Here is a 27,191-nt window from a genome sequence, read left to right as displayed (position 1 = left end):
GTTGAGTGTAATACATTTAATAAAGCAATGATTACAACCCAATGTCTTATTACTATTATAAAAATATTGCCGGCAAATACATTTAGTCTTATATTCTGTCTCTATTCCATCACCTCGCACAGTGGTGGGCGGGCCGTATTTAAGTAGTAATGGGAAGTTTGTTCTTTATTAATAATTATATAAGAGGTTTGGTTACTGTCCCAATTATAGTGCACAAACGGTTAAGCTGTAAAACAGGTGCTAACATTTTGATTTAATAATTAAGTTTAATACAAAAAAAAAGAATTGAATCCATGTCTGATGATCAGAGTAACAAATTATTGTTGATGATTATTAAAGATGTCATGGTGTATGTTTATATGTTATATAATATATGAATTTGGTTGCTGCAACAGATAAGAATCCAAACTCTTTTGGACAATAAAACATGTTCCTCAAATGACAGTACAGCAAAATTGCTTTGGCTGACATGCTGACATCAAATATCAAATGGAGACATGCACATGAGATTAAATTTAAAAACTGGTTTGGTGACAATTTATACAATGAATAAAAATGTTATATTGCCTTTGTCCTTTCAACTCCACCTTATCTTGACTTGAAAAAACTACATGAATATAACTAAAGCTGGAAAGTTATTTACCGTCATGCGAAGAAAAAAAAAAGAGAACAATTTCACTCGTTCATTTGTCACAACGGGCAGAAATGATTAAAAGGAAAATAAAATATAAATAATACACAATTTACACATTGTTTTCTCTTATTTAATCAACCTATACAGAATCTGATGTATGTCTTTTTTCCCCTCTGTACACCTGAAATACATATCTGTTGTAAAATAACCTGGAAATGTTGAGGTGGAGGAGAATTTACGGACTTGTGAATCCTGTGACGTGATTTCTTACATGGAGGCAATCTGGCTCTCGACAGGTCGGACCTGCAGGACCTCAGCAAAGTCCTGTCCAAACCAGCAGGTGATGTCAGCTGTGTCCAGGGTGAAAAAGAAGAGTCTGTCCCTGCAGCGTGTCCTCCTGTACACTGAGCGTGGGTCTGCTGACAGAACCCCTCTGATGGCAGCAGCAGCCTCTTCTGGACTGCGCAGAAACTTGAACCTGGGTCTCACACTTTCAAAGGGTCCTGTGTGGCATATGATTTTTTTTTTTCCCAGTGATGAATGACTGCTTTCATATTTATCAGTGCCACAACAGCCCCCTCTTGTGGAGGGAATTAAACAGTCCAACAAAGAGTCTTACCTGATATATGTGCAGGAAGGAATTCTGCTAGCTCCCTCTCAGCATGAGGAGTGAAGCGTACCTCCAGACTGGAAACAGGAGGCTCCCTGATCCAGCCAGCTATGCTACTGAAGGCATCCTCTCCATAGCAGGGGCGGTCCACTGCTGTCTCTGAGGGTTTGCTTACTGAAGAGTCTGAAACTTGGTCCTCGTTTTGGAAAAGGTCACGGTGGGACACATAAGTCATGACCTCCTCCAGAACAGTGTGCAGGTCACCGACTCCGGGTGAATCAACTGAAGGAATCTCACCTGCAGATTTGTCTTTTAAGAACTGAATCTCAATGTCGTCATAATGATGGATGTTTGAGAGCTTTGACTCCTCCGTTGTAGTTTCAGCAGTTTGGTGTGTTTTTAGGTCATATGCCTCCATGTCCATACGAGTCCTGGTCTGAGGAGAGTCATACTCAGGGATGTAGGGTTTGATGTCAAGTACTGGGGTTCCTTCAATCATGTCAATGTCTAACAGATGTACGGTGTCACCTAGAGAATTGAAGAATGGATTAAGCCATTAAGCAAAGTCATTGTGTTGTTTCTGTGGCTTAACTTATTATGAACACATAGTTTTGATTTTTACTGTATGTGAAAAATCAAGTTTTATTTACTGATCCACAAAAAGCTGTTACTCACCTACAATTCTATCAAGTTTAGCCAGAGTCAAACCCAAAGCATTTGGTCGATGTGGACTGCGTGTGGAGTACACGCCAACTTTCTGCCCGTTCAGTCGAGGAGGCTTCACTTTAGCTTTGGAGCTCAGGTGTCCATTTTTGTGAAAGAGAAAGATGATCCTGTGAACACAGAAAACAGGGAAGTTGTGACATGAAGAGTGGATTCAAAAAAAAGGGTCAAAGTTCCGCTGAAATGGGCTGCATTTAGCAAAGTAGAATATTGCATGTATATCCAGTCACTGACTCTCTGTTTTGTCATTTATGCAAAAAATATTCCCCATAAAATGTAAAGCTGATCTGTAATGCCTTTAAAACAATATCAGTTTCAATGCGCTTCATATGCCACCATTAGATAAGAAACAAGGAAAAGTCAGTCAAGCTATGAAAGTCGGGATGAGAAACAAAGACATTAGAATGACTACGTTCAAAAAGTATATACGTCTTTGACACTTCTAATGCAAACAGCCATTTTGTTTATGCTACTTACACAATCGAAAACTCAAATTTCAGCTTAGAAACACAGCTAGTTCAATTCAGCAAATCTAAACTATTTTAAAAAGTCAGTTCCCAGCTTTTACAAATGCTTCTAGGACAAACATTTTTAAGATATATGTCCATAAACCCAATATATGCAACTCCTGAAATCTGAAATTTAATGATGAAATAAAAAGTACTAGCTTTGTATGGTGACTATTCTAATATTCTTCCTTTTGAGTTGGCGGGAAAATACTTACCAAACATAAGAGTATTGCTCCAGTCCTACCAGAGCATGCTGTGGGTTAGTGAAAACGCTCTGCTGGATGCGCAGTTCTCCTCGCGAGGGTCCACAAATGGTGGGCTGCCTGGGCGTCCCATTTTTCACCGAGAAACAGGAAGTGATGTAACCGATCGGGACCGTCCGGATGTTTCCTGGAAAGAAAACAACATCAGTGACAGAGAAATAACACAAATGCAAATGTGTGGGTTTTTTGCACAGCTTCACAAATGTTAAGATTGTTGTAGTTGTATTGACCTGTTTTTTGTCCAAAATTCAGAAAACAGCTGTAATCACCTTGTTCTAAGGCTGACTGTGATGACGAGGATGATGGTGGTGGTGGTGGTGGTAACAGTGAAGGTGGTGTCTGGTTTTTCTTTCCCTCGCCAGGTCCAATCTTTGACACAGCAGACTGAATGGATACCATGTGTTTACGATTGGCTCGAACTGCACTGTCCAACATGTGCCTTTGGGAGGAGACAGAAAAGAAAATCACTTTATAATAATGAATGAATTCAATTTTGTTTGAACAAATTATGAAAATATAAATAAAAGACAAGAATGACCAAATAAACAGTTGCAAAATCACAGGTAAATAAGAAGATTTAACTTTATTGTTGTGTGTCTAAACGGAGTAAGAAAGAAGTGTGAACTCATTAAGCATTACATGATCTTCATTAATGTCAATGTTCAATCTAATTTTATTATTCCATCAGGAAAAAAATCAAATAAAAGGAAAAAGATTCAGAGTGAGACAACCAACTGATCCTTTTGATGCTACAGTATATACAGTCCCTTCAGCACATGGTTTTGCACTTATTCAATGAATTTCATGTTTTCATTTAATCAAATAACAGTGATATTTGGTGTAACATCTCACTAATTGTTCCTTAAAGGTTCAGTGTGTGGGAATGAGTGATATCTGATGGTGGGACTGAGGACTACAATGAACTACAGTGGTCTTCTCATGTCAAAAAAGATGCCGTCCTTCTACACTTTAAAAAGCAGTTTGTCCATTAGGATAAAGCTGTGAAAAACAAGTGATTATACACACACTTACGTGTAGTTCAATCTATTTCCCTCTGTAAACTCTTGTAAATGTTACACACTGGCCCTTTAAGCATGTAAACACAATTTGGATATTGTGCTGTAGTATTTGTGATAGTAGTAACTTTGTGTCGAGGGTACTTATCAGAGAGTATATTACAAACTCCTTCATGACATCGACGTAATAAAATAAAGACAAATCACGACTTTAAAAGGGAAACAGGATTAAATAATCAAACCGATACCGCGTATGAGAGCAGAAATATGGGGTTACACTTCACATAGAATCATGGAAGACATTCTAGCAAAAAAACAAGGTACTAAAAGCATATTACAATAAGGAAATAATGAACAATTCAATAACATGTTTTAATTCACCGACCTGGAATCTAGCTGTTAAATCTGCTCAGTCTGTACACTACGGCAGAGTTATTATTATTATTATCATTATTATTATCATCAACGTACCTCAGGTTCTTGATTTCTTTCCTCATTACACAATCTTGATCCTAACACACAATCTTGATCCTCACAAACACACAATCTTGATTCAAACACACAATTGATCCTAACAAACACACAATCTTGATCCTAACAAACACACACAATCTTGATCCTCACAAACACACAATCTTGATCCTAACACACAATCTTGATCCTAACAAACACACAATCTTGATCCTCACAAACACACAATCTTGATCCTAACAAACACACAATCTTGATCCTAACAATCACACAATCTTGATCCTAACAAACACACACTCTTGATCCTAACAAACACACACTCTTGATCCTAACAAACACACAATCTTGATCCTCACAAACACACACTCTTGATCCTAACAAACACACAATCTTGATCCTAACAAACACACACACTCTTGATCCTAACAAACACACAATCTTGATCCTAACAATCACACAATCTTGATCCTAACAAACACACAATCTTGATCCTCACAAACACACAATCTTGATCCTAACAAACACACAATCTTGATCCTAACAAACACACAATCTTGATCCTAACAAACACACAATCTTGATCCTAACAATCACACAATCTTGATCCTAACAAACACACAATCTTGATCACAAACACACAATCTTGACTAACAAACACACAATCTTGATCCTAACAAACACACAATCTTGATCCTAACAAACACACAATCTTGATCCTAACAAACACACAATCTTGATCCTACACTCTGATCCTAACACACTCTTGATCCTAACAAACACACAATCTTGATCCTAACAAACACACAATCTTGATCCTCACAAACACACACTTGATCCTAACAAACACACAATCTTGATCCTAACAAACACACAATCTTGATCCTAACAAACACACAATCTTGATCCTAACAAACACACAATCTGAACAAATCAAGTTTGTACCCGCGGCTCCGGGCACACCGCTGTGTAACGACACACGTGAGCGTCTCCCAAAGCGGAAGTAATGATATATAGTTGGCCAACCAAAGGTGTTTCATGTGAAAAGACTGTGAGTGTGAACGCCTCTGCGGTTTCTGCGTTGTTTGTTTCATCTTTGTCATAATCTGTATTCCCAGTGTTATTTTAACGCGTGTGTGCTATATAACGAAAAAACATGTGGCAAAATATGAATTGTTCAGTCGTTGTTGGCCATTGCGTGTTTAGTATCCGCAGGGGGCAGCAAAGAGGGATTCGATCTCCTGTTTTTGAATTGAGCTTTATTTATAACACTGAACAAGTCACAAACATGTTTTGTTCGACAGCAAAAGTGGTTCCTATGACTAGGGGTTAGGACCCCAAAAATAATTAGAATTATATATTTCAGCCATAAGTGATATAAAACGGTGTGTAAATTCTAATTCATTTCAGTTCAAATTCAGGACTTAAAAAAAGCATTTGTTAAAAACACAAATAAGCAATTTTATTAATGAAGTGCATAATGGTAAGGAGATATAGGTGTACATAAAATAAATAAACAAAGATATGCAAAAGCAACAACTACAGTTAGCAGCAGAATTTGCAATTTAGTTATGAGATTTGTTAAAAATGTAGTGAAAAAGTGAGAAATATGCTAGCAGACTGTTGATTTTCCTTCCCCATATGACCCCTGTGGTTCTGGCGTCATATTGACCTGTTAATTTACAGCATCTCCAGAAACATTACCATGTGTTAAATGTCATTTGGAGTAATGGGTGTCCTGGGTCTCTGGTCCCCTCATTTTAGGGGTTAGAGGCTGAAAAATGTGTAAAAAGGAAATGATGTGCACTTATCTGATAGATTTAATTTTATGGATTCGGATAATAAATGAAAAATATGAAATTATTGTTAAAGTAAAATGTGTCACTCGGCTGCATGATGAGCAATTTGGAGTATACTGATATTTTAATGAATTTAATCAAGGCAACATATATATATATGTATATATATATATATATATATATATATATATATATATATATATATATATATATATATATATATATATATAGATAGATAGATATATATATATATATATACTATATATCTTATTTGACTGTAGAGAACAGAAAAATGTGTTTACATGTATCAAGAGTCAAATTGGTCCATATCTATATCCACTGGGTGGAATTCCTCCTTATAATTCCCATTAATGTGTTCATCTCTGTGGAAAAAAAACCTTGATGAACTGATAAATCAAATATTCACATATTTGTTACATTTACACATAATATTGACCATAGTAAGATTATGTAAGCAGTGTATTTTATTTGGTGAAAAAACAAATTCACAAAGACAAAATTCAAATTCAAATTGATCCACAATTAAAACCACATCGTTAACAGTGACTAATTAACTTTTAAAGTACAAAATGCAACTTGTGAACTTCGCAGTGAAGCACAAATAAAGAATAAATAAGCAAACAGAATACATACATTTTTAAACAAAGCAATGCATACATTTAGCATGTACTGTATATTCTGTATATAACAACCAACTTAATACTCAGATACAGCGCTGAGGTGGCATTAGAAAATGTTATGTTATGTTTTCACGAATTAGACTGAATTCCTAGGGAAATATTCTTGCGGTGGAGGTTGAGTGGACAAAGTTGGAATTGAGAACATTTTGTTTTGTTCAGGTACGTTGAGCAACGGAGTCTCGGTCAGATCTAAAAAAAAACAGACAGAAATGTACAGAAAGAAAGTTTGTTTGTTAGAAATTATTCAAGGTTTCAAATGCGCACATGTGTTGTTGTGCTTCCACACCAGTTATACCTTCATCGGCTGATTTGTCTTGAAGTGGAATGAGGTCTTCTTCCTCATCCGGTCCCAAATCCTCAATCAGGACCTGGTCAAATGCATCCCTGCCTTGTGACTCTGTGAAGAGGGTCTCTACTTGGGGAGAAGCGGGAGAAGCAGCAGAAGCAGCAGCAGCAGCTGGTGCAGAGGCTTGGGACAGAACTGGAGCTGGATTTTGGACAGGAAATGCAGCTGCATCAAGAACATCAAGAGCAGGAGCTGGAGCAGGAGCAGGAGCTGAGAGGGAAACAGGAGCTGGAGTCTGGTTCAGTGGTGCTGGAGGAGTCAGAAAAGGAGCAGGGACAGAGCTTTGGACAGATCCAAACAGAGGTGTAGAAGCAGGGGCAGCAATTGCAGATTGTGGCTGCAATTCCAGTTTGTCACCACTTTCAGCAGCAAGTAAGGGGGTTAGAGATCCTGGTGTTTGATCTGAGATGATCCCCACAGGTTCAGGCACCACCACTACTGCAGGAGATTCATGAGCAAGTGCTGACTCTCCCTGAACGATAGGCATCATCACTGTGGGCTCAGTCTTCCTGGGCCTCCCTCTCTTTTTTGTGCCACTCTTCTCATCCCCCCTTGATCTTTTTCTCTGGCTCGCCACCCTGAAAGAGCACAACAGTTGTCATCAAGGCCAAAAACTGTGGACGTACTTTTGCAAAGCTAATAGTACAGAGTCCTTGACCTGGCTCTGGGGCGTTAACAGAAACACCAGAGCAACCTTTGGTTTCCTCTTGCTCCATATTCAAAATCAACCAGAGGAGTGATCAACAGCTAAGTTTCTGTTTATTCACTGTTCTGCAAAGGTTATAATAACAATTTAGCGCATCAGCTTTAATTAATCATTAATGAAACGTCTGTTTCTGTTTTCTGTTCCATTTGAATATAATGTCAGTATTAGCACAGAGCTGTACGTTTTTAGTTGGAGTAAAAAAGATACAAATGAGCATAAAGCTGGAGTTTTTTTCCATAAATTTACCCAAAAACCCACTGGTTAGTTTCCTTCTGTTCTGCTTCAGCCTTTCTCTTCCTAAGAAGATCCCGGTCTCGTAATCGGCGACGGATCCCACCTTTCAAACAAAACCCCAGGCAAAGGAAACATGTAAACAAATGCAGCATTTAATACACTCAGAAACATGGTTGGTATATGCATGACATGTTGTTACATGCTTTGAAAAATAACAACTACGATACATTTGCATTTCTGTTGTTGTGACACACTGTAAATGTAAATATTTCATATTTCTATGTCTGAGTTGAATGACGGGCTGGATCAGTCAGTCAGAGAAAAAAAGAGCAGACAATGCAAATGTTACCTTGGTCCTCATTTGGATTTTGAAAATCCAGCTCTTGTTTCTCTTGTTGCAATGTGTCCTCCATTCTTAGTCCAACTATGAATGAACAGCTCATTGAAGGCGCGCAAGCACAGAAAAGAAGTCAGAAAAACTTCTGACTGTTTTCTATTCCCACCCCTAAATGAATTATCTGGTTAACCATTACCACCGTGTGGGGAGAGTGGTTGCAGCTTTGGCCTTATCATATTTGTAAAGCTGGAGGAGTTGGCACAACAGAGGAAGAAAAAAAAAAAAGAAGAAGAGTGGAGCAAGTTGTGTTGGGCAGTGCATGACAGTGAAAAAAATCAAATAAAATGTGTGTAAAATGGCAAATTAAGTATGATTAATAAAATGTCTATTTACTTTGACTGAGTCAATTCATTATTTAAGTTTTAGACTGACAGAAATCATTGGGAGGTTGATTTAAACAGAGCCCCGTGTGTTGCTTTCTGCATAAATACTGTGCAACAATAACAATCAAGATACTGCACGTGTCTTTCTAGTAAAGAATATATCATAAAATGACTTTAGGTAATAAGTGCTCTGTATAAAGCCATTTGATGGCTGAATACCAAGACAGAAATCCTGTCTTCAGCTGTAGTCAGGGCATACCCATCTTATCTCACAGATGGAGAGCTGCTCAGTTGGGGTGTGCGCTCAATCTTCTCACAGCACATTGAGCTCTGATGTGTGTATTTGAGCCACTCAGTGAGCGAAGCTGTCCAGCAGAGTAAATAACACTCAGCTGCTTATTGCCTCCCACCACTGCAGGGGAAACGTTTGAGTGTCCCCTGTTATTAGAAATGGACTTGCTTCTGTGCTGAAATAATGTCTTTCAATGGACACATAGTAACATGGAATCATAAAGGGAGATCAGAGCACACATAAGTCATTTTCTAATTTATGGTTTGAACTCTTACTGTAAAGAAAATGTAACATGCATAAAAAAACCAACAACACTGAGATAATGAACACCTCAGACCTCAGGATGTTTAGACTTGCTGAAAACCATAAGCTGCTCACAGTTAAGAAACGGAACACCGTGTGCACATCTTTGCAAACGACAACTTTCTTTCTCACACACACACACACACACACCCCTGCTGGTGCACATTGAAAGTAGAGATAGCAGCGCCATCTTCTGGTGATTTCACTGAACTACTAGAGTCTAGTATTTAGAGCAGTTTGCACATAAAGTCAAATATACAGTATAGTATACAGCTGTAGAGCACACACAAGGCCAAACATGGGGTACTTGGATACTGTGACATTGACAGCGATTATAGCAGATCTACACTATTATTGCATGTATTATATAATGTATTTATTTATTTTAAATCTATTTTCTGCTATATCTCTACTACATGACTAACGTGCAGCATATGCATAGTTTGACATCGTTCATCGTTGTTTTGACAAAAACTGACCGATCTGACCAAAACAGCCCATAGTCAGTAAACTTCTCCTTGAGGGATCTGGTGTCTCAGGAAGTAAAGGGGGGTTGGGGATTGAGGGGTACCCAACCCTACCACATGCATTCACAATGATCTCTTTACTGCAAACCAAATATACCCCAGAGCAAAGTACCCAACATGGTGGAGGCGAGAGGGGGGGGGGAAAACACAAGAAGTCGTATTCGCTTATGAATCAACAGAGTACAACATAGGCCGTTCATCATGTTGTTTATTGAAGTACATTTTCACAGTTATTACAATCCATAGACCATAATAAAACAAAGGATATTTTGTTTCGGGAGGCAACAGGTTTGAGTAAGATTCAAAACAGGAGTGATGAATGTTTATCAAGCGCATACGCGGAATATGAGAAAATAAACGAAATGCCCTTATCCATATACATATATATATACACAACTATATGTATCTATACATATATAGATATATATGTATATCAAAGGAGGGCGTTTTTCTAAGCTATGAAAGTTGATTGAATTATTACAGTGAAGAGACAGCTCGAGTTGACTCTGTGATCGACTCGCTCTTTTCAATATCTAGTTGGTTGAAAACCATTTTGGTTTTTGCGTGAATGTGCATATGTGTTGTGTGCATGCCTCCATTTACGGACAAAAGCCTCCTGTCGCCACTTAACACAGTACAGTACTTTCTTTACGGAAAGAAATTGCACCACAGCACTGTTTCGGGGCAGCGTCGTCATGTTAGGTGACTGCAATGGCTCTGTGAAGGCGATGGGCGTTTCTGGACGCTGATGGCGCTGTTGAGCATATATTTTGTTTCAGTCCCGTTTCCCTCCATGGTTGTCTCCTCTCTCCGACTAACTTAGCGTTTGGCTCAGTTCATTATACAGTCCTATATTCTCCCTCCATTAGGGCATCTCTGCCTTTGGACTGAAGATCCCGTGAAAACCCAGGAGAGAAAAGTTGAACTTTCACAGGGCGAGATGGACATGAACAAGAGGATCCACTTGGAGCTAAGAAACAGGACACCGTCTGATGTGAGTCGTGCTTTTTAAAACCAGCCCTTAGTTTTCAGGCTAGCCTCTTGCTAGCTAGCTTGCTACTTTTTCTGCTTTGCGAGTGACCTGTGTGGCTAACGTAATGGTGACCACATGGGCTTTAGATTGTGTTTCTCCTTCATCATCGGGCGGAAAACACTCGCACAACACGTTTAATCCCGCACATTATGTCTGGAATGGGCGTATATGGACGAGGAGACGAGAAAAGCGACATTCAATCGTTACTTTGAAACGGCGATTCCTCCAGCTTGCTGGCATTATTGCAGTGCTTTAACCGTTTCGCAGCCCCCTCGCTCGGCGGTGCACACACCATTTAGATGGACTGTACCGCCGTAGCAGCGTTAGTAAACTTAATATTTATTTGGAGTATTCGCACCCTGCGCCGCGTCTGCTTTTCACACAGCGATATATTTTACACAGACCTCGGAAGCCATGTTTGCTGCTAGCACACTTGCTCAAAACGGGGGCTCGTTTATTTCAAAAATGCACTTTACAACTTTAAAAACGGCATTTGTGCCGAAATCGAGTTTTCCCGACATGTACAACGAAGCGACGCCGATCATGTCTGAACATTTGTGCGCCGAGCACGCTAACGCTAATATCAAATGGCCAGAATCAGCAGCGACAACAAAAAATAGTCACTTGGTTAACGAGTCATCCATACCATGAACACTTCAACCTCACTGCTACCATTAGTGGCTGATATTTCCACGCAAACTACAGCGAAACCGGTGCAGCAAGTATTCTTGTTATCGTCGGTGGTTTAAAGCCACGTTTGAGATGATGCGACCCCCAAGTTTGAAAGGGAGTGTGCATCAGTTAATTCCTTAAAATAGCCTTGACGCTTGTGCAGCAGCCGTGCTTTAATTTTCATATACTCGCCGTTTTAAAACAGTACACACTTTGATGTGAAGTCTGGCGAGTCTGTTATCATTCAGACGGGAGCCACCTAACTTAGTGTTTTTGTTCCCGCCATATTACCCCCTTCGCTACACTGATCAAAGACAACGAAATGTACCAGTTCAAGCGTTTCAATTGTCAAACACAGCCATTATGCCTCATAGTAAATGCACTTTAAGCGGAACTCGACGTCCTTTCGTACTAAACATCGCTATTTGTCGGCCAGCGGCTTCGTGCACCGAGTCAGCCTGCTTGAATGACACACAGATCCGGTGTACCGCGCTTGATGCGTGGGCAGTGAAAAACTCGACGCTCGGCGTTTCCTCTCGAGCCATGCACGACATAAAACAAATGTACCATCGAGGAAGTATTTCGTTCATGTGCAGAAAACGGTTATTACATTTCCTAAGCATCACTGTTCGCCATTGAAGTGTTCAGAGAACTGCATACTGTATCGCAGGGATCGCCATGTTGTCATTCTGTCGTCTTTGAAGCTCTGGGAGAAAGGAACCGTCTCCATCTTTGTTTTTTTTTACTAAATTTCCGTTCTCAATATATTTCCTTCGCCACATCGACCTGAAAACGATGCCGTGCCCTGTAACAAACTGGCAATATCGGCCGTTCGCTCGACGACGAGGAATATTCCACTTCCCACATGAAAGCTGGTTAAACAGGAAAAAAGAACATCTGAACTAAGGGTGTATTCGCAATCCTTTCCGTTGCTGTTGGGTTGGCTAATGGCGGGCAGACGGAGCTCGAGCTGCTCCTCTATGGCACGGCAGCGTTTAAAAGGGGCAATGGCTAGCCTGTAGCGAGCTAGCTCACAAAAATCATTGCATTTGTCATTAGTGAGTGCATCAGCAGGCCATGGGAAGCTAGTGCTTTACGCTTGCTCGTTTCAAAGCAATCAGTGCAGTAAATGATCGCTCGTGATTCAACGGAGCGCACGTTTCTACACGGAGACGTTAGTGTGCATTTAGCTGTTTTACCGCTGAAATCATGCTCTTTGACGTTTGACAACAACTTTTTTTGCAACGTTTTTTTTTCTGCCCAACGCTGAATTGCGCAACCAGTGTTAGCTCGAACTGTCCCAGTAACTCCGCCTTCGGACTTGTTTTTCGTGTGATTTAGAGCATTATACCAATATCTTGTGATTGTTTTGCTGCGCAATAAAGTCTATTTAAAAACACCGGACACATTTATTTTGTTGTTGTCATATTTTGCAAAATAAACCATGTAATACATATAACATATATTTTTTTGACATTTCCACGTTTTTGAGGTAATTTAAATTATGGAGTGATAGTAATAATAGTTTGACAAGATACATGACATAAATGATACTTGAGTTTTCTTTTTTAGTAAATTACACTTTTCTCTGTTTCAGGTACAAGAACTTGTCCTTGACAATTGTCGATCACTTGAAGGAAAAGTTGGAGGTCTCACTCCTGAGTTTGTCAACCTGGAGTTTCTCAGTTTGATAAATGTTGGCTTAATCTCAGTTTCCAACCTGCCTAAACTAGGAAAACTCAAAAAGGTAAAAGTAATGTTTCACTCTTCAGACCTCCATGATAAAAAGGGTGGTGGGGACGGTCAGCGGGATTGATTTTTCTTTCTGCTCTTTTCTTCAGCTGGAGTTAAGTGACAACAGAATCAGTGGTGGCCTTGATGTTTTAGCAGAGAAACTACCCAACCTCACACATCTAAACCTGAGTGGCAACAAACTCAAAGACATCAGCACATTGGAACCATTGGTATGTTTTTTTTAGAATATTAATGTGTGTGTGTGTGTGTGTGTGTGTGTATGTATGTATGTGTGTGTGTATGTATGTGTATATATATATATGTATGTATGTATGTATGTGTATATATGTATGTTTGTGTATATATATGTGTATATATATGTATGTATGTGTGTGTATATATATATATGCACATATATATATATGCACATATATCTATCTGGAGATGGTGCAGAATATTAGGCACAAAGCATTTATGATATAATGTTGTGATGCTTAAACATGTTGTGAAAGTGATTATGTCATCTTGCTAAATATGCAAGCACACAAACGACTACATTTCTAAATTAAGCACTGCTTTGTGTGTTTTGTAATGTAGATTTTTAAACCTACCTGGTTTCACCACATTCTACTGGATTGTACACTGGTATAATGTCAGGAGAGAGTCTCCCTATGTATTTAAATAATAATAAGGATAGTTATCACTGCAGAAGCACATGATCAAAATGTGCAGGAGACACATCATGGAACATACTTCTGTTTAGGGGTGAACTTAATTGCAACATATTCATTTGTTTTTTAGATATTCAGTTTCTAACACCATGAATGATAAATGGTCTCCTAATTCACAAATCTCATTCACAGTTCACACACAAGCATCTAGTTCTATAATCTCATGGCACACCATCATTTCACTGTTTTTATTCTACAGAAAAAGCTGGATAACCTGAAGAGTTTGGACCTGTTCAACTGTGAAGTGACAAACCTGAACGACTACAGAGAGAGTGTGTTTAAGCTCCTACCCCAGCTCACCTACCTTGATGGTTATGACATGGAGGACAGGGAAGCGTCTGACTCTGACGGAGAGGTGGACGGAGATGGAGTAGACGATGATGAAGATGAAGGTAAGATGCTACTCTCTCTAGCTCAGGTTTTGCTGATCAGTCTCAGCCTAAACTTCTTACTTAGTGTCTCAGAAGCTACTAATTATAATACTTTGTATCTATCAATAGAAAATCATATTCAAACCTCCTAAATTTGCTCTTGATAGAATTACCGTGTGCTGTATATCATCTCTGTGGTTGATTGAATATTTTTGCTTTTGTATTGCAGAAGGAGAGGAGGAAGAAGATGAGGATGGAGAGGAGGAGGACTTTGATGAGGAAGAGGACGAGGAGGAAGATGAAGAGGAGGTAGAGGGAGAAGAAGATGACGAGGAGGTCAGCGGAGAAGATGAGGTAAAGAAACGAAACAAACCTGGATGGATTATTTTGAGTTTAAATGCGTTGCTTTTGTATTGATTTGTTTAACTACGTTTACCAAGGAGGAAGACTTTGGTCAGGATGGGGAAGTAGATGAAGAAGATGAAGAGGAGGATGAAGATGAAGACGGTATGTACTGTACCATCTCCTTAAAAAGCAATATACACTAGCCTTGACGCAGGGATGTAAATAGGAAGCCATTCATAGCAGTTGCTGATGTTTGTTTACTTTGTTGCCATTTTTGCCTCATCAGTTTTTAAAGTTTTAACAACAGCACGTTTAAACACATCTACACATTACATCAGCATGTATTTGTATGGATGACCGTTACCTGCATATCTACAGCTTCGTTATAACTACAGCTTCATGGTGTCATGGATACAAGATTCTCACGTGGCACCATCAAAGTAGAATTTGAAATGCTGGCGGACACTCTATCAGCAAAATACATCTGGCGTTGTTGATTTATCGTGGTTTTGAGTCTTTGATTCGCTGTCAGTGATTGTGTTTTCTGTGAAGACACAAGACAGTTAAATCAAGAGGGGACGTGAAACTTACAGTTATTGAGTTTAACTTCAGGTTCAATTACAGCAGTAATTTGCACTGGATCATGAACCTGATTGACAGTAGTTTTAATTTCCATGTGTCTGTACCAGTTTAAAGATTCTGACACACTGAGATGTGACCTCTAAATAAATACATAACATTACTTTATTTCAACTAATTTGATTCCTAACAAGATTGATCTATTGATGCTTTAACTGGCGTGTTCTGTTTTTGCACGAGACTGTGATCACTTAACTTCTAATTGTGCCATCATATTTTTCATATTTCACCTTGTTTACATAGTTGGAGGACAGGTTTGTCCATATGACGAGAAATAATATAAATCGACGACTATAATCGTGTATGATTTACTCGTCCAGACTCACTTTTGTTTTACTGTCCGAGCAACTAAGCAGATAAAATTATATCTCAAGATATAATTTTAATATCCTTTAGTGTGATGTGCCTTATTTTCTGATCTAGTGTTGGTGAGATTAGAGTGAAGAAGAAGAATATTCTGAACTGTTGCTTGGACAAAACAAGTCCATGATAAATCCATGACATTTCATTGAATTGTCAATGAATATATCTTCACTCTTCTTTCTTTTGTTTGCCTCCAGAAGCAGAAGCTGGCAAAGGAGAGAAGAGAAAGCGAGACCCAGAGGATGAAGATGAGGACGACGACGATGAAGACGACGATTAAGAGCAAAACTGAAAACATAAGCCTACCGAGTTTCCCTTCCTCCCCCACAAACCCAGATGTCCGCCCTCTACAACTCTCACCACCTTTGTAATCCATGTCCACTCCCTTACCCCCTCCCCCGGCTCTGAGCTCTTTTAATGGGGCAAGACTGTACCGGATGGGTGGGCCGAGTGGAGCTGCCCCCCCCCTTTTTTTTCCTCCCTCCCTCAATGGAACTGAGAGCCACCCAACATCCTCAACCTCACCCACCCCACGGCCTCCGAGGTTCTCAGGCAGCCCACCACTCAGCATTCCACAATTTCACTGTCGATCCCTCTTATGTATTCCCGTGTGAGAACTTTGGGACTGGTATCTAGTTTTGGGTCTGTGCTTTTAATATTTTGTTGAATGAATTGAATTATTTTTCGTTGTTGGGTTTATTATTTCTCATTTTTTTTGTCTTATTTTTATTTTTTTCTGTCCCTTATTTTTTCCCAATAAAATTATTGCTATAGCAGCTGTGCAACCAGCAAGCCATGATTTTTAGATTGGCTGCCTGTTGCACAAATCATGGTTGTAGCTACATTTTTACTTTCTGTATGACAAAAAAACAACTTTGTAAATAAAATGTTAACATTTTGTGCTTTTCTGTTTTCCCAAAGTTATTGTAAAGAGATGAAATCATTCCCATATGACCACTTATACTGGTTTTGCCTCTGCTGTTGAGCTCTGTGTGACGTCACATGTGACGTCAAAGCACCTACATGTCCATTATCGGTGCTTTTGGACGTGGACAGTCGTCAGCATGGGCTGAATGAGTCCATAGCTAAATCAAGTATGTGTGTGAGTGTTAATACTTTTGAATTATTATAAGTTTGTTTTACAAGGAAGTGGAACATAACCACTTGATTTGACAAAGTCAGTGTCAGACATTTTTGTGTAGGATGAGTCCATTTTGTCCTGTCAACTTTGGTCAGTTCAGTTGATGCAAAACGATGCTTGGCAGGTTCCTTCCTACATTTTTGACTTATGCCTAATGGTGCAGTGTCAAGGTCGAGTATTTAAACGGCTAATGGGTGGAAGAACTATTCAGAAAGCTAGATTTTGTGTCTGCAACAGTTTTCCACAGCAAAGCTAATATAATACAATACATTCAGTCACTTTTAATGAAGTGCAGAAACAACAAACTGTTGTTGATTTTTGCAGAACAACTTCATGACTGCTCGTTTGTTTAGAGCTCATTTTTAATGTAAATTCTAAACGAGCAAGACAATTTTTATATATATATATATATATATATATATAAAAATATTTCCTGCCCAAAACGTTCCACAGTTAACTGAGTGATTTTGTATGTGACAAAACAGCAAATGGTGCTAAAATTCTGCTTAAATCTTAAATGTGTTTTTGCAATATAGAAACAATATTAAAAGAAGTGGGATAGAAATCTCTTTTTAGTTTTTACTCAATACATTGAACGTACAATTTAAAAACATTACAATAGTTATTTGTTTTGTTTTTTTTAAAGAAAATAAAAAGCATTTAAGCCAGGCACAGTGAGGCTCATACAAACCTTACAGCAATGAAATGGGTTTATTAAATCAGACTCTGACTCTGCCATTACATTATTGCTCCATCATGCCAAGACAGACTGTCAGAATGTATGTGCTTTAAAAGAACTCTCTGGAATAGACTGACAGTGTTTTATTTCTGATTTGATTTGTTGAAAGGTTACTGTGTGAGGACTTGGTATTGGCCATAACCATAACAGAGGAACACAATAATGATCATTTGCGACAGTTTTCTGTGAGAAAATGCAATCGTCAGTGTACCACACTTTTAAAATTCGCTCAGTGCTTTTGAAAAAGAAAAAACACACATAAAGTATGTCTTAATATACTCTATTTCAAAGTATTGCAAGATGTAACAATACACCAGAAGACTGAAAGGGTGTGAACAGTTCATTGAGTTGGATCATTTGTTGCTCCTTGCAGTTAGTGGAGTTTGTGGAATCTGATTCAGTTTAAAGGCTATTGCGGTCATTTACAACTGAACCAGGGGTCTTAAACTCAAATGACCTGGGGGCCACAGACCGTCTAGTTTGGTCAGTAGTGGACCAGTCATGAAAAACACAAATCAGGCCTACATTCCCCATTCTACAACAATCCAGACCTTTTCCATGCAGTACATGTCCAAACTCCACACACTTTGTAGACACCAAGTGCCATCTAAGATATTATTGTCCCCAGGGTCATAGTCAACTTTACACTGCTAATTATAGTCTGACTGTCCTACTGTATTAATATGGTTGCACCAGCTGTAATACCAATTTAAAAAAAAAAAAACATTTATTTGGATAACTTTTACTGCTGATGTTTCTGGGACAGAAAAGAAGACGTCAATGAATCTGTTTCTCTTCACTGGTAAAATGTGGACAAACAGCCCCCAGTCCACTGACCAGCAGCAAGAGCAGCAGCTCACAGGGCAAATGTGTTGAAACGTGTTCACTGTCAGCAGCAGCAGCAGTTAGAAAAGACCCTGGCTGACACAAAAGCTAGCCAGAGCTGAAACTGAGCTAGAACTGTCCTGACAGAGGGGTCAAAGAGGTCAAAGAGGTCACAACAGCATTCAAAACCACTTTGTCAGTTGACGTGCCAGTTTCCACTCATCACTTTTTTTAAATGATCGTTATTATCACTTGTCATCGAACTCGGGCACGTATAGTCATTTAAACTGAATATATCTTGTTTATTTACTACATTTGTGTATGTGTAAGCGAATACTAGTGAAATCTATGCACATTTACATCCATTCTCTCCGCACCTCAGTGTCAGAAGAGGGAAAACTTTCTTGTTCTTTGTAGAAAAAAATAATAATAAAAATAAAAATCTGCCGCATTTCTAAAAGCAGCAATTATCAGAAAACTGATCTGACAGCAGAACCTACAGTCACTGCTGTTTTTTGAGCTTTCAATCACAGCACAAGTTTTCATTTCCAAATTAATATAAAGCTTCTATAAAACATTGTTATTCTAGACACTTACAGGACTTATTCGCGTTATTGGCTCAAAAGTTGAACAATTCATTTTTCATAAACTCAAATAATCCACAAATGGTCCATGTACCAGCTACTAATGAATTCCCACTGAAAGCTCCAGAGTAAGTGGATCATGAGATTTGTTTTCAACAGGTTCAATAGGATCCAGGATCAATAAGTACTTTAACCATGACAACGTCTTCTTGGTCTGTGCAAAATCTGAAATAGTTTGTTCCAGAAAGTCAGATTATTGCAGTGTTGTTTGTCTGGATGGCCCATTGTGCTACGGTAAATTACCATTAAAGAAAATCTGTTTATTTTTTCTAAAAACTTAAAGACTTCCTCACATTGATGCTAAGATCATATGAAAACAGGATACTTTCTTAAATATATGCTAATGAAGGCAGTGTGTAATTAAATGCAGAAAAACCTTGAGCTAAAGGCTAACGCTAGCATGCTAACATATTCACAGAGATGATGCAATACACTTATGTTTTAAGTTTAGCTAATTTCAGATTAGCATGTTAGCTAACTAGACAGAAGTATTTGAAACACTCTGACATTCTGAATATTCACGTTAAAACCCAGTCTTGAAATGAAACTGAAGGATGTAAATGACCTGTTTTCATTTAAATGTTTTGTGGTAACGTGGACTGTCAATATGACGTATTTAACAAAACAAAGATTAGAATGTTAACAATAGCAAATGCCCTCTAAATGGAGAACACCTGAGGCTGTTGGGAATGTCATCAGTGTGGTCATAAACCATTTTATTAAACACGTCGAAGAATGTGTTGCTAGAAACGCAACACATTCAGTTAAAAAATGTAGAATTATAGCATGTCCAAAATGATAGCAAATATTTAAAATTTGATATTGGTCCATACAGATGTCTTTCACTGTCCCACTGTCCAAATAACTGTAGATAACTCCCTTTAGCGTCAAATATGAAAAGAAACCCGCAATATCACACATTGATGTTTTACAAAGAGCAATAAACAGATGCTAAATTGAAAAATACAGTGAAAATCAAAAGCTACAATGATGGAACACAAATGGTGTTAAAATGGTTTCTCTAGCAATGGCTTTTTCCTCAAACTGACTTCACGTCACCAAACAGCAGAAGGAAACAGTTTGTGTGCAGTATTTTCCAAAATTGAAGTAAAGTGAAGTAATTGGTTTTGTTGTGTTTGTCATCATTTGTATTTTAAAATAAATATTAAAAAAATCAAAAGCAAAACTGCAACATGGCATCAAATGTAAAATTGGCTTACACAATAGCTGCAGTGAGTGACATTGATTTTCCAGTAATTTTCCAGTCATTCGGAAATAAAAAAACGATTAGGCAAATGCAGCTCAATGGATTTAAAGTCATTCATTTAGCTCTCACTCTCATGTAAGCACAGATTCTGTAGTCCAGAAGTCTGAGACGTCTCAGAGTTTGGACCTCTCTGTTCCAACAGTAGTTTGTAATGACAAAATAAAAATAAAAATCACCAAGCATGGAAGCATTATCATTACAATCACATCAATTCTGTCCTGCAACAACTTTCAGACAACACTCAAACAGCCACATCATTCACTCATGACAGGCACAGACTCACATACAAAGAGCATTCAAAGCTAAAAATGACAAGAAACTTGCATAGCTGTGGAGCGTATACAAAAGAAGCAAGGAAAAGAGCAAAAAAGGTGCAAAGAGGGTTTTTTTTACGTTGCATCTACATGAACCAAAAAATATGTGCAACTGGTGTAGAATTGACAAAGACTGCGAAAACAAAGTTGAGGTTTAAATTTCCCCTGTGCAGTGAATATCGGAGCTCGTCAGAGGAAGAAACGTGAGTCAGGACCCTAAAAAGTGCGTGTTGGTGCCAAAATAGGGTGAGTGAGTTTATATAGTAATGCATGTGTCCCGTGAGAAAGTGAGGATGAAAATGTTAAAGTCAGCCCTGAGACTGAGAGGAGTTTTTGACGTTCTTAATTTCCAGCTCCAGCTGTTTAATGCGCACATCTCTCTGGTTAAGGAGCTCCCTGAGTCGTCGGATTTCCTCCTGCTGCTTATGGAACTTTAGAAGCATCTGTGGACACAACACATACACAGTATATGAAGGGTGATGAGGAAAAAGGTCAAAACTATGAAATCACCAAAATGTACCTCGTTCTCTGTCCTTGGAGGAGAGAAAAGTGCCAGTTCTTCTCCATTGCTAACGGACAGCTGACTCCGGTCGCCGTCGGCATGGCTACTGTCCTCTGTGCTGTCTTTGGTTCCTAGTTGGTCCTGAATGTACGCCAGCTGTAGCATGCCCGGTCTGCTCTGAGACCTGCGAATGTCACGTTGATTTCCAAGCCCTTTGCTAATCTCTGAATTCGACTCAACGATTTGACTTCCAGGCTTTAGAGACATCAACACTGGGTCTGGAAGACAAAGAGAGTGATCCAGGACGAGGATGAGATGCACAGCGTGGCTCAAATATACAAACACAAATACAGTCGTCAACATATATATTAGACCACCTGTCATAAAAACAAGAAAACACTAACTTTCCATCACAAAAACATTTTTTTATGTTCAAGAATGCCAGTAATAATAACTATAATTTGACATCTTAATCAAGACATAATGTGATGATTTTGGTCATTTAGAACAACTGTGGCTGTGGGTGGTGGTCTAATACATTTGGTAAGCACTGTACATATCACACACACACCTTTGTTGATGCCACTGAGCCATTCCTCTGCAGTCAAAGCAGGCTTGTTCCCAGGTGTCATCGGATAGATGTCTTCTTGATACGACTCTGACTGGAGACACACACACACACACACACAGACATCAAACTACACGTTCCTGAGAGGTTTTAAATGTTCATGGTTTATGTGACTCAGTGGACTCTTACCCTGCGGGGTACAATCATGGATAGTGGCTCAATAAGGCTCTTAATTGTTACGAGTTTGTAGAACCTGAACACTTCACAGGAGCTCACATCCAGGCCTCTCTTTGGCATCACACCTGTCAGAGAGCACACATGCAGAGTCACCAACACACAGAAGGGCGTGTTTATATAATGTAATGTTTAATGTATAATCTACATGTGCTGTCAGTAAAATGACAACAGTCAACAAGCGCTTGTTGGTGACAGACTCATTGAAGTGGTTAGTCGGTGTATTTTGTTTTTAAAGAAAACGGGTCAAAATGCTAGAGAATGCTGAGATTAAAATAAATACATAAACACTTGATAAGAAAGAGTGCAATACTACTTTGCATACTTTAACCCTTAGAACGCAGAGAATTTAGATTAGAGTGTCTTATATCGATATATATGAAAAAAATGTCATTTAATAAACACACCTGAGCAAAAAGTACTCATAATGATTAAAATCAGATTGAATTTGTGAAATTTGTTCACTTGGCTCATTTTTATGAACAACAAAACAAGAAAAACGGTCTATTTTGTGACTTCTGCACAATTATTGCTACTTTATATCACTACTAAAATGCTATATAAAATGAATCATAACTTTGACTCAACAACACATAAGAAGACGAAAAAAAATGCTTTTTTTAAAGCCTAAGGAGTTGTGTATTATTCTTTAAATTTTGCAATTTACCATGGGATAAGGATAAGGGTTAACAATATCTAAATACCGATTTGTTTTGATTACTCAAGTTTAAATTGCAAAAGCTGTCAATAACAGGACATTAGTGCACCTCATCACCTCCTGTCAGCCCTCTAATAAAAGCTCCGCCCCCAAACATTGGAAGTCATTCGTCTGTACTGAAATTAGGAATTGTTTCAATGACACACTCAATCATTTGTGGCTATTGTCGCCGCTTCACGAGAGCATTGGCATCACAAGTAATCTAATCTAATCGGTGTGTCCATGGCACCATCTCTGAATTTATTGAATGCCCTCTTCTATTATCTCATTTTATCTTACATCCCACATCTTCATGTAAAGATCTGAGTTTAAAATGAAGAGCGACCCGTGCATGATCCACGATTCAGTTTCACGTGACCTCGCTTTGAACACCTGGTTTGGATATTCAAATACGGTCAGTTTATATTTGCACAGCACCTTTGCTTACAGGTGCAAGAGAGATTTTCCTTTAACATGTCATGTACACGTTACACTAAGAAAGATTGGTCTATGTACGTTTGTTCCTTACCCATTCCTTTCTGAGGTGTGTTTGACCGATACTCTGTCAGGAACTGGATGTAGGGTTTTTCTGAGCTGATCTCATAGTATCGGATATTCCCATCGCCCTGACAACACGCGGGAGACAACGACGTCACTATAACATTATTCCATGTATGAATGACTGTGGGACACTTTCTGGTTGCTGTCAGTCAGAGACTCACCTTCCCAGCGAGGTACAGCATGTGTGTGTCAGGGTCGTAGAAAGGAAAGAGTGCTCCCGAAGAACCATCCAGGTTCTCTGTCAACAAAGGCACAGACATGTCGTCCTGCAAACGCACACAAAGTTGTGGAGAGAAAAACAAAAATGGATGTCAAACAATGCTTAACATTCCCTTGATATCAAAACAATGCCATCCATGCTTCAGCCATAATCCTCCACAAACTGTCTGCTTCATAAACGAAACAAAAAAAGAATTATGGCTCCAAGACACACAGTGAATTCATATACTGGCATACTGATGACGTGTCCACTAGATGGCAGAGTTCTGCATATTTGGAGGAAGATTGAGAACCTGCGCTCATGTTAAAATGCTTATCCAACAATGTATGAATGACTGAACATGAATGAACACACACGCACACACACGCACACGCACACACATGTAAAACAGTCACTAGTTTCAGCTTCTTGGTCGTGACTAATGGGCAGTAATTATACTGGTCATCGCAACAGCTATATCCACATTTTATTGACAGAATGATTAACATTATTTGACAATGATAATAAAAGATCACATATAGTATACAGTAGTATAAATAAACAGGACAGGAAACAGTGCCACGTGTGCTATTGATTGATTACTGTATGTGTACTCAGAGGTCAACTCAAGAGGCACAGATTAAGGCACAGATTAAGACACAGATTAAGGCGCAGATTATGATTTTCTGACAACAAAGAAACATTTAGTAGGAAAATGCGTCGCTACGGCAGAAACTCTATGAGCATGGATGTTTGCAAAAAGATCAATATTTTAGCCTTTTCAGCTCCATGAGATGCAGCTCATGTGTCGTCACATCACCGGAAATGTGGTCTGATGTGATAACACCTGATCCAGCTCCATTTACTGATTACTGACTCCCTGACTGAGCAGACTTCCTGTCTCGCTGTGAGTTGCTCTGCCGTCGCTCTGCAGTCGCCCTGCAGTCACCCTGCAGTCGCCCCGCAGTCGCTCTGCAGTCGCTCTGCAGTCGCTATGCAGTCGCCCCAGTCGCCCAAAGTTGCCCCACAGTCGCCCAAGTCCCAACAACTGATCCAGCTCCATTTACTGATTACTGACTCCCTGACCGAGCAGTCTTCCTGTCTCGCTGCGAGTCGCTCTGCAGTCGCCGCGCAGTCGCTCCGCAGTCGCCCTGTAGTCACCCTGCAGTCGCCCCGCAGTCGCCCCGCAGTCGCCCCGCAGTCGCCCCGCAGTCGCCCCGCAGTCGCTCCGCAGTCACCCCGCAACAACTGATCCAGCTCCATTTACTGATTACTGACTCCCTGACCGAGCAGACTTCCTGTCTCGCTGTGAGTTGTTCTGCAGTCGCTCTGCAGTCACCCCGCAGTCGCCCCACAGTCGCCCCGCAGTCGCCCCGCAGTCGCCCCGCAGTCGCTCTCACCTGATCCCACAAAGCGATCTGTCGCTCATTCCAGCGTGAAGCGCCACATGTGACGAGCTTCTTCAGGTTACTCAGGATCAGCACCTTGTTGGCTTTGTGTGTCTTACAGTTGGCTTCCTGTGAACACACAACCCAACAAATGTGGAGTCAAACATATCAAAGGTGCATTCTGTAAGAAATGTATTTTAATAAGACATGAAATGACCATAAAATCATCATCATCATCAGAGAGTAAGGAAACATTTTACATTGAGGTTCTGACAATAGTGCAGTCACAGTTTTGGTCTGTATTACTGAGGCTAAAAAGCTTCACTTCTAAGCGTCTAAAGCAGAGGAAAAGCTAAATTAAGTCTGCAGTAGAGATGTCAGTGTCAATATTTTTCTTCTGGACATGGATTTTAAATGTTTTTACAGTATGTTATTGGTTGCTGTTGCTATATTTTACCATTTATACTTATATATCTATATATAGATATATAGATATGTATATCACATTTAAACATCTGGCTTCACTGAGATATATTTATTTCAGACAAAATCAATATCATGTGTTGAAATGTTTGTTACTCTCGCACTTATTATACTTATTTGTCTGGCAAAGCAAGTGCCTGCAGACTAATGTATGTGAGTTATTGGCTGGTGACCCAGAGGTCTGCAGAGTTATGTTGAGGGCCAGGAACGAGGTGTCAGTTTTGGCTGTGTGGTGCTGGAGAGTGACTGTGTGCCCTGGCTGAGAGGAAACTTAGTAACGCTGGACAGCACAACAGAGACTCATGAGTCCAGGGAACTCAAGGGAGATATGAGGAGTAGGTTGTTCTTGAATTTAATTAAGATTTTATATCCTTATTATATTTCTATCCATATCTTTTTTGATTGCAGTAATCACATGTAAGATAATTCCTTAAAAAACACAAATTGAAAAATAAAGGGGAAAAACAAAAATGATCAAGCCAAAAAATAAAAGGTGAATTATTGGATTTCTGAAAACTTGTGTTTTTCTTTTCCAATGACTTCATTTTAATTGTATTCATAAGATTCCACCTTAAAAGGTGAATACATGCAAATCAGGATGGCAATGTAATAAATAGTTTTAAGAAAGAAAAAAAAATCGACTTTACAGAGGCAAATTCCTCCTTAAACAGTAATGGGTAACTTTTGAATTGAAACAAATTCCCATTACATTCAAACCATTGTCAGATGAGTTCACACAGTGCTGCTAAAGACACTCTCTGTATGTTTCAGTAGAGCAGTGTTTAAATGTCGTGTTACCACAAAAAGCTAAATAAATGTTTCCTGCCGTATGTACACATGCTTCTCTCAGTCAGGTCTGATAGTATTGGCTGACAGAGCCCACTTACATATGAAGGACTCAACATACAAATAATGTTAAATCGTATCTGTTGACAAAGAGCAAAGAGAGGCACAATGATGACATCAACAACAGCTTTAAAGCTTTACCTGCAGTAGGTTTCCTGAGCGCGGCTCCATCAGTCGAATCTTCCTGTCTTTGCAGGAGGAGGCGAGGAGGCTGCAGTCTGCGTTGAAAGACATGGACAGGACCACGTCTGTGTGGTGGCTAATGGTACGAACTGGGTTCTTTATCACCTGCTCTGAACAGTCCAGGTTCCAGATCATGATCTGAACAAAGCATCAGACGGGGAGCATGAGTATGAGATCGTCACCGCTCTCAGGTCAGTGCAGGAAACACTGTACACGCACAGATCAGCGTTTGCTGTGGATTGGCTTCGTTTGGCCAGAAATGTATATTGTAGGTCGGAGGTTTGATTATCTTTTCTATTTAATCTAATCAGAAGTACAGGTCCCTTCAACCAAACCACGCAGAACAACCTCACAGCTAGAGAGAGAACTCTCTGATGTGTTTATGTCATTGCCAACAACATTTTATTTATTGTTATTGTTGTTCAATGACACAGTTTTGTGTGTGTGTGTGTGTGTGTGTGTGTGTTACCTGGTAATCATAGCCTGTGCTGAAGAGGATGTTGTTTGCAGTTGGATGCCACTCAATGAGGCTCACTCTGCGACTGTGACCCTGAAGCTCTTTCAGCGACGCCGTGAGGTTCTTCAGCAAACCGTGAGAAGGGATTTCCCACACCTTCACCTGCACACGCGAGAAAAATGCACCACGCTCAGTCTCTGCAATCTACACCTCTACATTTATGTGAAATAATCCGGGGGGAGGTTGAGACGACAGAATATGGAAAATAAAAGACATAGCCCCAGGACATGCTTTGTGAACAATCAGTGAACTGTCTGCAGGAAGTTGGCTCCATCAGGTGAGATGTAAGTGAATGTGTTTTTATTATTGTATTCACTTCCTCTTTAGTATCCTCTTTCCTCTGG

The 27,191-nt window shown here is 39.4% G+C and overlaps 4 protein-coding genes across 8 annotated transcripts in view; 1 reads left to right on the top strand and 3 right to left on the bottom strand.

Annotated features, from left to right (window-relative positions):
* Positions 1-748: 748 nt before the first annotated feature.
* trmo (tRNA methyltransferase O) lies at positions 749-5,208 on the bottom strand. Of its 2 annotated transcripts, none has more exons than XM_044027989.1 (6): positions 5,169-5,208; positions 3,009-3,178; positions 2,692-2,866; positions 1,920-2,077; positions 1,254-1,772; positions 749-1,137 (listed from the first exon to the last, which is right to left on the bottom strand). In XM_044027989.1, exons 2-6 carry the CDS (start codon positions 3,172-3,174, stop codon positions 902-904), a joined length of 1,254 nt encoding a protein of 417 aa, XP_043883924.1. In that variant the 5' UTR covers positions 3,175-3,178; positions 5,169-5,208; the 3' UTR covers positions 749-901. The 2 variants fall into 2 exon arrangements, with proteins under 2 accessions (XP_043883924.1, XP_043883923.1); XM_044027988.1 differs by lacking the exon at positions 5,169-5,208 and adding an exon at positions 4,227-4,258.
* A 1,276-nt stretch (positions 5,209-6,484) lies between these two features.
* Positions 6,485-8,519, bottom strand: hemgn (hemogen). Of its 2 annotated transcripts, none has more exons than XM_044028001.1 (4): positions 8,359-8,519; positions 8,034-8,112; positions 7,019-7,647; positions 6,485-6,912 (listed from the first exon to the last, which is right to left on the bottom strand). In XM_044028001.1, exons 1-4 carry the CDS (start codon positions 8,450-8,452, stop codon positions 6,800-6,802), a joined length of 915 nt encoding a protein of 304 aa, XP_043883936.1. In that variant the 5' UTR covers positions 8,453-8,519; the 3' UTR covers positions 6,485-6,799. The 2 variants fall into 2 exon arrangements, with proteins under 2 accessions (XP_043883936.1, XP_043883935.1); XM_044028000.1 differs by having other exon boundaries at positions 8,022-8,112; positions 8,359-8,518.
* Positions 8,520-10,357: 1,838 nt separating this feature from the next.
* On the top strand, positions 10,358-16,112 carry anp32b (acidic (leucine-rich) nuclear phosphoprotein 32 family, member B). Of its 2 annotated transcripts, none has more exons than XM_044028002.1 (7): positions 10,358-10,845; positions 13,154-13,303; positions 13,398-13,520; positions 14,221-14,413; positions 14,622-14,746; positions 14,833-14,899; positions 15,937-16,112. In XM_044028002.1, exons 1-7 carry the CDS (start codon positions 10,792-10,794, stop codon positions 16,017-16,019), a joined length of 795 nt encoding a protein of 264 aa, XP_043883937.1. In that variant the 5' UTR covers positions 10,358-10,791; the 3' UTR covers positions 16,020-16,112. The 2 variants fall into 2 exon arrangements, with proteins under 2 accessions (XP_043883937.1, XP_043883938.1); XM_044028003.1 differs by lacking the exon at positions 10,358-10,845 and adding an exon at positions 12,165-12,730.
* A 1,460-nt stretch (positions 16,113-17,572) lies between these two features.
* Positions 17,573-27,191, bottom strand: part of coro2aa (coronin 2Aa) — a 32,148-nt gene continuing 22,529 nt past the window's right edge. For both annotated transcript variants that reach the window (XM_044027975.1, XM_044027976.1), the window contains 9 exons: positions 26,800-26,949; positions 26,289-26,468; positions 24,831-24,947; positions 23,393-23,497; positions 23,200-23,296; positions 21,929-22,041; positions 21,743-21,833; positions 21,190-21,449; positions 17,573-21,112 (listed from right to left, as the gene is read on the bottom strand). In XM_044027975.1, the coding sequence (XP_043883910.1) occupies positions 20,978-21,112; positions 21,190-21,449; positions 21,743-21,833; positions 21,929-22,041; positions 23,200-23,296; positions 23,393-23,497; positions 24,831-24,947; positions 26,289-26,468; positions 26,800-26,949 (1,248 nt within the window). In that variant the 3' untranslated portion in view covers positions 17,573-20,977. The remainder of the gene's footprint in view (positions 21,113-21,189; positions 21,450-21,742; positions 21,834-21,928; positions 22,042-23,199; positions 23,297-23,392; positions 23,498-24,830; positions 24,948-26,288; positions 26,469-26,799; positions 26,950-27,191) is intronic.

The sequence above is a fragment of the Solea senegalensis genome, linkage group LG6 (assembly GCF_019176455.1).
Source record: "Solea senegalensis isolate Sse05_10M linkage group LG6, IFAPA_SoseM_1, whole genome shotgun sequence".
NCBI lineage: Eukaryota > Metazoa > Chordata > Actinopteri > Pleuronectiformes > Soleidae > Solea > Solea senegalensis.
This window is presented reverse-complemented; position numbering and strand designations above follow the sequence as displayed.